Below are 14,092 nucleotides of genomic sequence, written 5' to 3'. Positions count from 1 at the left end.
GGAATTATGCACAAGGTAACTGGTGTCATTTCTGCTCTCTTCTTGCTGTCTGTGAAGACAAAGGGGTTGATGACCCGGGAGAAGTGACCTGCTTTGCAGGCAGTCATAAAGGCAGCAACTCTGAAGTTCAGTCCCTGAGCTCCTTCCAGTCGGATTCTGGTGACGACAATGGTAAGAAGTTCTGGGATTTGTTCCCGGGCTGGGTTCTTTTGCCTGTGCTGCCAGTCAGTAGTTGAGAGGAGGTTGTGGGACCAGTTTCGTGACCTGATCATGGGCTTTTGAGCGTGTTCAACAGCTTCTTAGGTTGACCCATTGGTGTCACTGGTCACAGGGCATCTATAGAGCTGCAGCTGAGCAGGCCCGGGGATCTGTGACAGAGGTTGACGAATGTCCTGGGACTCCACTGATGCGTCCTCTTCAGTTTGGTTCATGATGGAACTCTCTCATTCCAAATGATATTTTAGCAAACTGTGGTTTCTTTCTGCTTTTTTAACTAACCATATCTCTTCACTCATCAATGTGCATTCAACGTTGCCATCATTAGGAATTTGATCAGAGGCAAGACCTCCTTTCCCATAGAAGTGAAATCTTACTCGGTGAAATGCCTTATAATCATTTGGGGTCATGGACCTTTGCAGAATCTACTGAGTACTATGGATCAGCTCCTTAGAAAAATGCACATACACCCAAACTGTTGAATGTAATTCCATATGATTCGTGGACCTCATGGACGCTCCAAAGCTACTATTTTGACCTCTTGTGAACTTAAATTTATGGAGAAGGTACAAATGCTAGACTGGGTTTTCTGAGTTAAGGAACCAGCTTTGGAGGACGGGTTGCTCTCCCCAGGGCAAGGGAGGGAAGCACAAATGGTCATAAAACAGTGAGAGCTGACTCAATGGCAGTGAACCAAGAGTAGTTTCAAATAGTCATCCACAGAGAGTTAGCCTTAGTTTAGTCTATAGCATATGCCATTTTCCCATTTTACACAATTGGCAAAAATTGAATATTTATTGACTTAGGTAATTGTTCAGCCCATAAACCTTTGCTGAGTTTCTCCTTTGTGATGAGCCCTATGCTGGGCATTTTGTACCCAGAAGTACAAAATGAAAACAACACAGCCTTTGCCCCCCACCCCCGACCCCCAGTTAAAAATAGGAACAGGTGAGCTCCAAGGCCACAGAAGCAATCACAGAAGTGAAATAGCCTTCTTTCAGCACGCACACCAACCGGTCTCCTCTACCCCAATACCTGGCAGTCCTGAGAGGTACAGAAGTGGCAGTGTACCTAACCGCTGGGATAGCAGACCATGTAACAGTGGACTTCTGATCATTCTCAGAAGGTTGGATGCCTCCAGACCCTTCCTCCTTTCCTCCTCTCCAACCAGAAGAAAAGAAATGGTGGTTTGCACTTTGTATAGAAGCTCCCAGGAACAGATAGTTTCCAAACTCCAGGCAGCAGCCTTGGGCTCTGCTGTGCATGCCCTTAGGGTCACACACTTGACCTTTCATGCTTAACACTCTGTGTTGGTCCTGCCTAAAGCAGGTGATGGTAGGAATTTTCAACCAACTAGTTTTAAACCTGACCCCCTCTCTGCAAGCTGCTGGTATCAGGTGCTAAGTCAACCCACAGAGCTCGGAAATCTCCCTCTCAGATTCTGCCAAATGCTAATGTCTGTCCACACTCTACCCAGCGGAAGCTGGGCTTCGGGTCATTCTGCACTACCAGTGGTATCATGTAAACATGAAGCCATCAGTCCTGCAAAGGTTATCCTCCATCACCAGCTTGGGTTCAGAGCAGCACGGCTGTCCAACAGATCATTATCCTGAGAATAGTGAAGCCTTTCCTCTGGGAGCCTTTGGGAGTGACTAATGAGAAAACAGCATAAATGTGGTGAACCCCTGCCTTCGTAGACTGACTTTCCTGGGTCCGTGAGGTGTAAATTATGACCCAGCAGTCCCAGGAGGACTGACCCAGAGTTGGCTGCCTCTTCTCTTCCATTCCAAGTGCCCCCAGGGCTCCCAGATTCAAGTGTCCACTGTGGGGAGGGTGTTTGCATGCTGTGCCTTTATTGTTGCTGCTTTTGTTAAGAGAAGTTAACGTGTACTTGAAATACGTAACTAACCTGAAGCTGTCCTTCCCCCTCCCTCCTGTCTTCTTTTTCTGGCCACAAGCATCCATAGTGACTGTCATTCAGCTTGTCAACAATGTAGTTGACACTATAGAGAATGAAGGTATTTGTTTTTTTCTTCCATGGCATTTCTTTGTGTAAAAGAGTTACCCTTGGGGAAATATTTCTTCCATGTGACTTTGGACTAGGGGTGATTTTCATCAGCAGGCAACAGAGGGGTCAGTAACAGGCAATTTCAAAGGAGACACTGGATGTTTCTCTAGGGAGCGGAGTAAATTTTACAATTTTGAAAAAAAATAATCCAGTTCATAGTTTTTTAAATATGTGTGGTACTTTTTAAAATAAAATCCCTTCCAAGAGAAGACCCAATTAATTGGAATCCAGACTAATGCTAAGTTTATTCTTATATTCAGCATATTCATTGAGCACTTACAATGAGCTAGGAATACTTAGGAAATTGTTCAAAGCTGTAATATTATGGGGACTGATTTCAATCAGGTAACTTTTATTAGTGACTTAATACCATTAGGGCTAGCATAGGTGGGTTTTATCATTGTATTTCCTAAATAACAATGGAAAGAAATAGGAGCATGTTTTTTTCAAGTCATCTAAAATGTTCTGTTTCACCTCTTCACCTGGCTTGGATTGTCAGTTTGACTTTTCACTTTGTATTTAAACAGTGACTATCATGGATCAAGGACAGAACTACAACCGAGGTGACTCTGCCACGACCCCAGCATAGCATTTTACTTAGGCATTTCGAATTGCTGAGTTGATTCTTACCCTGCCCCTTTCCCTCCATCCTTTCAGAGATACTTTGATCTGAATTTTGCATGTTCCAGGTGTTTTATGTGCTCGGTACGGGAGGCAAACACCATGCCAGTGTCCCTTCTGTCACTCCCGCTCCTTCACCTGTGATTCACTCATCTGTGTGCACATCGCCCAGCCTTCTGTGGGCCACAGTACAGCTCATCTCTGCATCTCTCTCTGCGAGCATGTGGCCAACCCATGTAGGGACAGGAAGAGAGAATGTGGGGAGGGGGCCTTAGAACTCTTTCCTCAGCATACCCTGGCTGGCCATCTCTTAGGGCACTGGCACGGCTGGGGGTGAGGCTCTGCAGCCTCAAGGCGCCATCCCTCAGTCTTCATCACCGTGTTTTCCCGGAACCAGAGCATGGCTGGCCCCTGATAGATCCTTATAGAGAGCTTGCACGTGACCCTGGCTTCTTAGGGTCCCTGGATGTTAATTGCATGTCAGGTACCTTGGCTGCTGCTTTCTGAGCCCTGCCCCAACTCAGTCTGGAGGGAATTGACTGTCGCGGCTTCTCTCCCACAGCCTATCACTGGGACACCTCTGACTGGATGCCGGGCGCCCGTCTGTCAGACATAGAGGAAGTGCCCAACTATGAGAACCAGGAAGGGAACTCTGTGCCCCAGGGCAGCACACGCGAGCTGGAGAGTGATTACTACCTGGGCGGCTATGACATCGACAGCGAGTACCCACCGCCTCCGGAAGAGGAGTTCCTGAATCAGGACCAGCTGCCCCCGCCCCTGCCGGAGGACTTCCCAGACCAATACGAGGCCCTGCCGCCCTCCCAGCCTGTCTCCCTGGCCAGCACCCTGAGCCCAGACTGCAGGAGACGGCCGCAGTTCCACCCCAGCCAGTACCTCCCTCCCCACCCATTCCCCAACGAAACGGACCTGGTGGGCCCGCCTGCTGGCTGTGAATTTAGTACTTTTGCCGTGAGCGTGAACCAGGGCCCCGAGGCAACAAACCCAGCAGGCAGTGTGTCCCTCTCCTTGCACAATTCCAGAGGCACATCGTCCCTGGATGTGTCAGCTAACTGCGGCTTTGATGACTCCGAAGTGGCCATGAGTGACTACGAGGGTGTGGGAGAGCTCAGCCTCGCCAGCCTGCACATTCCCTTCATCGAGACCCAGCACCAGACCCAGGTGTAGAGGGGGCACGCAGGGAGCTTTGCCCTGTTTGTTAGGGGAAGCAGGAGACTGGCTGGGCTCACGTCTCCATAGGGAGGAGCATGTTGAGCCAGGAGGAAAGACGGTATTTTCCACCAGGAACCACTTCACAAGTCATACGGTCACAAGCAAGCTCGACTCCAGTTGGGTGACAAGGAAAAGCTCAGAAATGGTCTCTGGGAGGTGACAGATAACCCTTGCAACACGTCCCTGGGTTCAGGACCAAGAATGCGTGCTGAGTTTTTAAAGGGGGGAATAAATTTCACCCACTGAGTTACACAGTCTATCTTGTGTGGCTTTCTGCAGTATCGTGCCCTGAAAAGTGTTACAGCATCAGTTCTTACAGTATTAATAACCAGCAACAGGCAGAGAGGCATTGTTGCATGTAAGTTTGAGCCATTGTGGGGGAAATGAAAATAGTAGTTATGATTGTTGGAAAAGTATAGTCTTGTAGGCGAAAGAAAAGAGAAATATTATAAAACAAATAAGAAAATAGGCTAATGCCTTTAAAATCAACTCTTATTTTATTATTATTATTATTTTTTAGTAAGCTGCCCAATTTTCAGCTATAAAACTAGATTTGGGTAACATGGTTAGTAGCCTAGTTATTTTTGTTTGTTTGTGTTAAGCATCCAATATAGTATAGTTGGATCTTAAGATCTTTGAGAAGGGTATCAATGAAGAGGAATGTGAGGATATTTGGATTCCATTTTGTGGGTTGGGGAGAAAGTTAACATTGTTCCAACAGTAAAAAGAATGTGATTATCTGTTTTCATGTTTCCCAGCAAATATTCTTGCTGTAGCTACAATTTATCATTGCTGCAGAAATAGGCCTTTGTTCTAAGAATCAGGAAATGAAAAGAAAAAAAAATATATAGTAGTATTTTCGTACATTGTTCTCTAAAATGAAGTGTTTTGGAGGTTTAAGAATTCACAAACTCCGATAAAAATAGAAAATGTAATATGTTAAAAGTTTTCAGCCAGATAATCACAATTCTTGATAATGCAGATAAAATTTGACTGTTATTCTAAACTGGTAGCCTCATCACTATAAATGCAATTACATTTTAAAAAAGCAAGAAGTAGATTAGTTCTTGTGTATAAATTATGATAGTGTGTATGTCTGGGCCTATGTACAAATACGTGCTTGCACTCCGTAAGGCTGCTCTTGAGGAAGGCTAACGTAAAGGTTTTAGGATATGGACTGTGTTGAAAATCCTGCCAGTGAGGCAGAACTTCCAATTTCTCTGATCTCTATGATGATAGAGAAACACCAGATGCCATATTTTACTCCGGTTCAGTTAACTTTATTTTGGTACTGCCATTTATATTAACATAAAGCAAAACTGTACTTTTTAAAAAATAATATTTTGTTACAGTTTTCCAGAACTAAACTCTTATTTGAAAAATGTGTAATGCTTAATTACACCCTAGGGTTCTCCTCTCATCTGACAAGTGGGCTTTGACCGTAAGTTTCCAAAATTGACAGGGAAATCAGTCCACTGGAAATACAGTAACCCAATACTCAAAGCTTAAAGCTGACAGGTTGAGTGACTTTGCTCTTTTGCTTCAATCACATTATGGCCGTGTGCACAGTGGCCATGGTAAATAAATGCATATTTGCACTATCTGCTTCATGAGCAAATCTCTGTGTCCACAGTTTCTGATATGGCATTGGTGTATAAATTGTACTGTCTTGAGCCTGTGTATTGTCCACTCAGACATATTTTTAGTTGTTTCAGTTGTGTTTAATACACTTCATTGTCAGAGTCAGTGTTTCTCAAGTCTGTCGTGAAGAAATTCCTTTTCATTCCTAAGCTTCCCGAGTACAAGGATACACTTCACTGATTTTTCAGCATTTCTCTGCTTCCTGTCTCTTGGTCGGACCTACTCATGGAAGCATTATCCGCACTGTGATCTTGAAATAAATGAATTTCACTAAGGCTGCTTTTGAGAATAAAGTCTTTGGTATTTTTCTTATATAAGAAGCACACTTGCAGGAATCACAGAGAAAATGGCGAACTAATGGTCTAGAAGAGAATCACAGCTATGCTTTTATTAATGCAATGACATAAAAACCATCAAAGTAAAACCAACAATTCATTTCTTGCCCCCAGGAAATAGCAGGATGAGATTAATGCCGATGAGTCACTGCTGCTTACACAGCATCTCCGTGAGGTGCAATGCCTGGCTGACACAAATGAAGGAATAAATAGATTCTAATGTGGTTGTGAAGTCACCCAAGAAATGTTACCCACTCTTTGCTCTGACCTATAAAAAAAAATACCTCTTTCTTCAGGATATCTTCCCCTGGTTTTCTACAGAATAGCTCTGCAGCTAAATGTATACCAGACAAGCATGTGTTATGTTTTGATACAGTACCTTCAAACACATGATACCTTGTCACTTTTTGAATAATTAGATTTCCCTATAGATTACAAAATGGTTTGCAGTAATCTTGCAGGCCAAAAAGTGGGATGGCCACAGATTCAGAGCCAAAAGATCCTTAAGATCTGCTTGCCCAATCCCCTTCTTTTATGAAGAAGAAACATGGCCAGATTGGGGAAGGGACTTGCCCAAGCTCACACAGGAACTTAAGTAGCTGAATAAGGAATAGAGCCCATCCTTTTGGCCAATATTCTTTCTATACAACATTGCTCACCACTAAACTGTGTGGGGCATGGTACCTGTCTGCTTCTGCTAGACCTTCTGATTCCCACCATTCCTGCTTTGAAATATGCCAGAAAAGAGATCTCAGGGAGAATATTTCTCCAGAAGCCTCACGATCTCATGTTTCTCTGCCGTCCCTGTAGGAAAAATGCAGTTACAGAATTCATGCATTTCTTTGGACATTCATGAAAGTGCTGCTTTTGCCAAGTGAATGTTTTCTAAAATAAGGATGTAATGATAATTACAGAATGGAACTCAGACCAGTCATCAATTATAGTGCAACAATGATTGAAAGATCACTTTTTGGGTGCATTTTTGGCTTTTTTCCCCTTCTGATCCTGGTGTTTGTTCCTACCCCCTCGATCATGTTGAGCCATGTGAAAAATATTTTAGCCAATTAGTGTCGTTGCCTTTTTCCTAGCACTTATATGCTACCTCCTGGAAGCCATTTTCCATAGCCTGTTTGTAGGCACTTTACTTGTCTTGCACACATTATGGTCAGGCTGACAGCAGCCGGACTGTTGACATTCGTCATACAGTAACAGAAGCTTTGGGGCTGTATAAGATGAAAAAAGTAGGAGTTTAATTTATTGGCTTTCTTCTACAAGTATTTTGTTGCTGAGTTCCAGTCCATGCTAGCTTTCCATGTACTCACATCCTGTCCCTTCATGAAATGCCCCTGTATAATAGGAACAGGAACAGGTTAAGTCTGTGCATCTGAGGTTTACCCAGTCAGACAGTGTGAAGGCCTGGAAAGAGGATTTATGATGCATTCCTGGAACTTACCTAGCACTGCCCTTGGGAATCACTAGCACCATCTGGGGAAAAAAAAGCAAGTAAAATACACATACCATTGGCCAAGTCCTGCTGACTCGCCGCCCCCAATAATGCTGTGTCTACATAATAATCAAAGTCAGGGGAACTGAGAAAAGAGATTATCAAAATAAATCATTGAAGACCCAGGAAACACTCCCACGTGAAATCATTCCCAGAGACCTAGTGTTCATTTTGCAGGGGTTGCCCAGCTAATGGTCTGGTTTCTTCACTCTGCTACCCTCCCAGTGTCCGGATATTGCTGAACTGGTTAGGCTTTTCTGTTTTCTGTTTTCTCCTTTCAAACCATGAGAAGTGGAGATTTGAAGAGGCATTTCTTCAGAGTCATCATTTTGTGTGGTCTATGAGAAGGTGGTTATGTGTTCTTGCTGGGGTTTGTCCTGCAATAATCAACTGCACACGATGCTGGTGAAAATCCACAATGTCTTTAAGCTTCTGGTTGGATCGTTCTAGGGTTTAAAGTCACCATTTGTGGGTCTGGCATCAGTTAATATTTAGCCAGCTGGCTAAGAGATGGTAAAAGAATACGGTTTTCTTTCCTTATGTAATAATGAAAAGCAATAATTACAAGTATGTAATATTACGCAAAGGCCATAATTAGTCTCTTCCAATGTTTAGGATGCACTAGAGAAGCGTAGAGTTATGTGGAGCTTGTTTGAACCCATTTGTATGTACTGTAGTGCCCTTCCAGCAAACAAAAACCTGAATCGCTACTATTAACAACTTTATGAGCCCATACTACTGCATTTTGGGAGGTGACAGATGTGTTCAGAAATGGAAACAGTTCTTTTTAAGCACTGTATCAGAGAGATTGTCTTGTAAATTTACCTGTTACAAACAGGCTGGTTTGTAAAAGATGTATGTTTTTGGTGTTTAAAATGTTTATAAAATTGTATATAATGGTTTTGATTTTCCAGGCTTTTGTAGATAACTGACTGTATTTGATGCCTATCAGGATGCTTTGATTTGGGGGTGGGGGGATCAAATAGAATTCTAAGTCATCCATGCTGTTGGTCTGCAAACTTCTGAGGTAACTACACACACATGCACCAAGAATTTTTTATTTGAAAATGGTGTTTTTTTAGTCATTTCAAAATGTACTGAAACCTTTCTTTGGTTTCTTCTGTTTTCACGTCACTCTGTTTCCAAGAAAATGTTTTTATTGACATTTTTTTTTAACAAGTGTGTTCTGCCCAGTTACCAAGAACCTGATTTGTATGCCATTTCAGATTCAGATGGCATGTATCATTTCTTCACACACCTGTGAACCCACCTGAACTTGCACACACATCACACACCAAACTTATGCAAGGGGAGAGTGAGCACTACAAGTGAACCTTGTCCCTTATGGAAATGGATCATTTCTGCATATATTGCTGTTGGCAGTATTCAGTCTTGTGTTCTTTTTCTAGAAAACAAAAGAAAAACCAACAAAAAACAAAAAATGACAGCAAAAAAAAAACACAAAAAACCCCGACAGTGTACAGGTTTGTAACTGCCAAAAATTTGATGGTTAAAACAAGTTTTTGAGTAAAAAGAAAAAAAAGGAACCTAACAATTGTGTGTACCCTTCTTACATGTTTCCTGTAATTTGTCTTTCATTGACTGCTCACAGGACACTTAGGTGGTCATGGTCATGTTTTGCAGAGGATAAGGGGCTCTTTCAGAGGCTCTACCTCCAGAAACATTTCCATTGGTTCTGGTGCACCTGTTGGAATCTTAAGTAGCTTCTTACTGGGCACATGCCCTTTTGGGTTTTTCTGGAATGAGAATTTTCTGGAATGGAAACAGCACTGGAGGCTTGGACAAATAAGGGGCATTGAGACCCACCTCTGCAGAAATCTCACCACATCCCACACCTTCACAGAAGCTTCTCCAGTCCTCGGATCCCTTAAAAAAAAAAAAAAAGAAAATCCAGAAGTTTGGGGCATCATTAGCCCTTTTGTTTTCCTCTGAAGAGCTCTAGAAAAATTTCTATGCAGCATAAAAGTAAAAATATATACAAGAGAAATGAGGAGGAGGGACAGACGGGTCTTTTGAAGAGAGTGATATGACAAGAATTTAGCTGAGACCAACTGGGAAGGGCAGTCTTCTGGAGCAGGGGAGGCCCAGCCTCTGCCTTGCCTTGGGAGGCAAGTGGTGAGAGGCCAGGGCCAGTGGTGAGAACAGCCCAGCCCCAGGTTGACTGGAGTAGGACCTTTCTGTGCCAGCAGCGCCGCTCCACCTGCCCCTCCCTGACCAGGATCCTGAAGCCACTCTCCATAGAATGGTCCCTGGCTAGGCATTTCATTTCTCCTCTGAAATCCTGACCAGGCTGGCAGGGTTAGGGGTGCTGCTGGATACAAGAGAGGGGGCACCAATTAGTTGCATTTGCCTACTCCCATAGTATAACTACTTCAGTCCTGGCTGATCTCAAGGTAATGTGAACTGGCCACCCATCCCTGAGAGTCTTGTAAGGCTGTATTAGCCAAGTCCAGCACATTACCTGCTCCCCACTGGACCATAGGCTGCTTGAGGGTGGTCACATCCACTGTCTGGTTCCCAGTACAGTACTGACCCTCGTTAAATGCTTCTGATTGCAAATTTAATCAGTGGTACCTCTAGCTAAATCCCCTTGACCTCACAGATCCTTCCTCCTTTTGGTGAATTTAGTAACTGCAGCGAGGATTCCAAAGAGGCAAGTATTGCCGTGCTCCAAGTCTCCTGCTTTTCTCCTCAACAGCATGGTGAGTGTTCTCGAATCAAGCACCAGGAAAAGATTCATGTCCATGTCTTTCATGGGGCCACCTTTAGCAGAAAGAGGATTTGTTTAAATCTCCACTCAAACCACCAAAATGGTAGAGCAACCAACCCAGAGATGTCAGTCAAGAAATAATATTGGTCTGGTGAAAAAAGAGGAAAAGAAAAAGACTTTTTATGTCTGTCTTCATTCTCTGCTGGTTCTTTGAGATAAAAGGGCTGGTTCCTAACTTGGAAATCGGTCAGGTGTGTCCAGACCATGCCCAGTTTTGATGGCTCCCTAGAGGACTGAGGACCAAGACTCAGCATATAGTTGTGCTCATGGCTATGAAATATTGCCAACCAGTGGGGCTCAGTAAATACTCAGTGCTCACAATCTCATTAGAGGCTGGGTCCATTGGCCAGGTTGACTGAAATTCCAGACTTCCGGAAGGACTGCAGGTGATCAGCATAAATGATACTGAATGGTGAGTAGCCCTCTTGAAATGCGCATTCCCAGACAAGAACCCAGGACCGACCTTGTAAGCAGGCCTGTCAGCAGATAGCATGAGGCCTGCTAGTCCCTGCAGAGTTCCTCTGGAATTTCTACCAAATGGATACTCCTCTGTTTGTCCAAACTCCTAGCAATTAACAATTTCCATTTTCCATGGGACCCTCCATGTGACCTGCACTGTATTATTCTTCAGGTCTTTATCTGCCCTTTTCTGTGTAAACAAACCATCAACCAACACAATTCAGCCAAACACATTCTGGGTAAATGCAAGCTACTCAATAGGATGACACTATTCAATAGTGATTTGAGCAAAAATTGTCATCTCTAGTCACTAATTTTGGATAACTTCTAGTTTTGCTGTGCAACAGGGCAGTTTTCTAACCTTAAATATTCTTCATAAAGCATTTTGTACCAGTTCTCAAAATTCTTCCATTTTTGTCTCCCATCTTTTGCTTTTAAATTTTAATTAATTTTCAGCCAGTTGTGCTTGCTCCATATTGTTTTTTCATAAAGGAGATTTAGAACAACTTCATATCTAGCAATAAATGATAACTTGGGACAAACTGGCACAAAAATTAAAACATCCTAACAAGCTGAACAGGAGTAAGTAGCTTAAAAATAAAAAACTTTAAAACTTTTTAAAGTGTGCCTTTTATTTTTTGTACTACTGCTCTTTCTCTTTCTTATCTTTTCTCTTCTTTCCTTTCTTTCTCTCTCTTTTTCTTTCCTTTCTTCCTTTCTTCCTTCCTTTCTTTTCTTCTTTCTTCCAAACCAGTGCCAAGTTCATTACAAAAATGAGAAAATGAAGACAGTCAGAAGAAGATCATAAAGAACCCCTATATGTCTCCCACATGATCACTTGTATTACATCAGAATGTATTCTTTCAGGCCATTTTCTATGTAGATGTACAGAAATGTATTTTTTAAAGGAGAACCTTTATGAATATACTTTTTGAAATTTTTTAAACTATTTCTCCAAGTACTAGATGACTATTTGCTCATCAAATGACAGCAGCAATACAGAGACACCCAAATCAAAGCATGAAAGGCCCCCTTCACTTTGCTACTGACATTCCCATGCCACCTCTACCTCCAAGATAAACAGGAGCACTTCTTTAACAATATGGGGCATTTCTTTTTTTTTTTTTGGTATCATTAATCTACGATTACATGAGGAACATTATATTTACTAGACTCCTCCAATAACCAAGCCCCCCCAAAAAACCCCATTACAGTCCCTGTCCATCAGCGTAGTAAGATGCTGTAGAATCACTACTTGTCTTCCCTGTGCACAGCCCTCCCCATGCCCCCCCACATTATACATGCTAATCAGAATGCTCCCTTTCTTTCCCCCCCTTATGCCTCCCTTCCCACCCATCCTCCCCAGTCCCTTTCCCTTTGGTAACTGTTGGTCCATTCTTGGGTTCTGTGCTTCTGCTGCTGTTTTGTTCCTTCAGTTTTCTTTTGTTCTAATACTCCACATATGTGTGAAATCATATTGTACTTGTCTTTCTCCGCCTGGCTTATTTCACTGAGCATAATACCCTCTAGCTCCATCCATGTTGTTGCAAATGGTAGGATTTGTTTTCTTCTTATGGCTGAATAATATCCCATTGTGTATATGTACCACATCTTCTTTATCCATTCATCTACTGATGGACACTTAGGTTGCTTCCATTTCTTGGCTATTGTAAATAGTGCTGCGATAAACATAGGGGTGCATCTGTCTTTTTCAAATGGGGCTGCTGCATTCTTAGGGTAAATTCCTAGAAGTGGAATTCGTGGGTCCAATGGTATTTCTATTTTGAGCTTTTTGAGGAACGTTCATACTGCCTTCCACAATGGTTGAACTAGTTTAAATTCCCACCAGCAGTGTAGGAGGGTTCCCCTTTCTCCACAACCTCGCCAACATTTGTTGTTTGTCTTTTGGATGGTGGTGATCCTTATTGATGTGAGGTAGTATCTCATTGTGGTTTTAATCCATTTCTCTGATGACAAGCGATGTGGGGCATTTCTTTTTAAAGCCTTTATATACAATTCATTCTCTATCAAGTGCTGTTTTGTGATCTTCCTTGATGATTTCATTTTTGCATGTTTTCCATCTTCCAGCCCCCTTTGGCCTAGAGATTCCATAAGACGCAAACAGCTTTCCCAGGCATTTTCTCCAGCCTTATGAAATCCTACATCGTTTGCTAGATGTGTCCTTTCTTTTTGACAGTCAGTTGCATAGAATGGGTGCTGCCTTCAGGAGCCAACAGTCAGCGAGAGCCAGAGCAGCACCAATTTTGACTCCAGGACTAAGCAAGGAGAGACAGAGGAGAGACTGTTTTGTACAGGTTTTCCCTTTATTGGTGAATATTTTCTTAATGTGAATGCCTTTGCTTCCCCATTCAACCACCTCACAGTGAGGGGTTCAGAAAATGAAGACTCCATGGATATGTGCAAGTATACATATGTGGATAAGAAGGAGTTACGTAAACAGATCCTGTTTTATATATCATCCCGAAACTTGCTGCATTCGCTTGACAAGCTATCTTAGACATCTTTGCAGGTCAGTGCTGGATTCTTCTTAATGGCTGAATTGTTTCCCATGTCATGGTTATTCCAGAATGTATTTAGTCATGCCCTTATTGACGGTCTGTTTTAATGTTGGGATACGTCAGACAATGCTCTCATGGACAGCTGTGTGCCCATGTGTACATGTGTTAGGATTTCTGAAGTTTAGATTTCTGGAAGCAGAACTTCTAGGTCAAGGAGTATGTCCATTTTTCAATCTGAGCATTTCTCCTATTATAATTGCCTTCAGAATGGTTACACCCCACCAGAAGGCCCCCTTCACTTTGCTACTGACATTCCCATGCCACCTCTACCTCCAGTAGTTACATACAGTATGTAGCGACCTATATAACTCACTCTCCCCAGCAACTGCACGGAGCTGGCCCCGTATTCCAGGAGCCACACTGCTGCTCTCGATTCTTAAGAGGCTCTGAGCTGGGGACAGCTGTGGCAACTTGTCCCCACCATGAGAACTGATGCTTTAAGACTCCACTTCTATAAACACAGCCACCTGTGTTACTCTTCTCTGGGGCTGACAGAGGAGAGCCAGGCAGCTGGTAGAACCACCAAGAGCTCGTTCTCTCAGAAACACTAAATGCCCAGCTCTCAGGGTATACATTTGAACAGGAGGGTCCAGGCAAGATAGATTCTATAGACAAAAACACAAGCAGATTCTACAGAGCTTGAATGCT

At 43.0% G+C, this 14,092-nt stretch overlaps 1 protein-coding gene across 4 annotated transcripts in view; it reads left to right on the top strand.

Moving 5' to 3' along the window:
- Positions 1-11,090, top strand: part of FAT3 (FAT atypical cadherin 3) — a 603,349-nt gene extending 592,259 nt beyond the window's left edge. For 2 of the 4 annotated variants that reach the window (XM_036923272.2, XM_036923271.2), the window contains 2 exons: positions 58-171; positions 3,468-11,089. In XM_036923272.2, the coding sequence (XP_036779167.2) occupies positions 58-171; positions 3,468-4,090 (737 nt within the window). In that variant the 3' untranslated portion in view covers positions 4,091-11,089. Of the gene's footprint in view, positions 1-57; positions 172-2,174; positions 2,235-2,811; positions 2,848-3,467 lie in introns of all 4 variants that reach the window. The other 2 variants (XM_036923269.2, XM_036923270.2) reach the window with 2 other exon arrangements.
- The last annotated feature ends 3,002 nt before the right edge of the window (positions 11,091-14,092 follow it).

Source organism: Manis pentadactyla, chromosome 9, assembly GCF_030020395.1.
Source record: "Manis pentadactyla isolate mManPen7 chromosome 9, mManPen7.hap1, whole genome shotgun sequence".
Taxonomy (NCBI): Eukaryota; Metazoa; Chordata; class Mammalia; order Pholidota; family Manidae; genus Manis; species Manis pentadactyla.
This window is presented reverse-complemented; position numbering and strand designations above follow the sequence as displayed.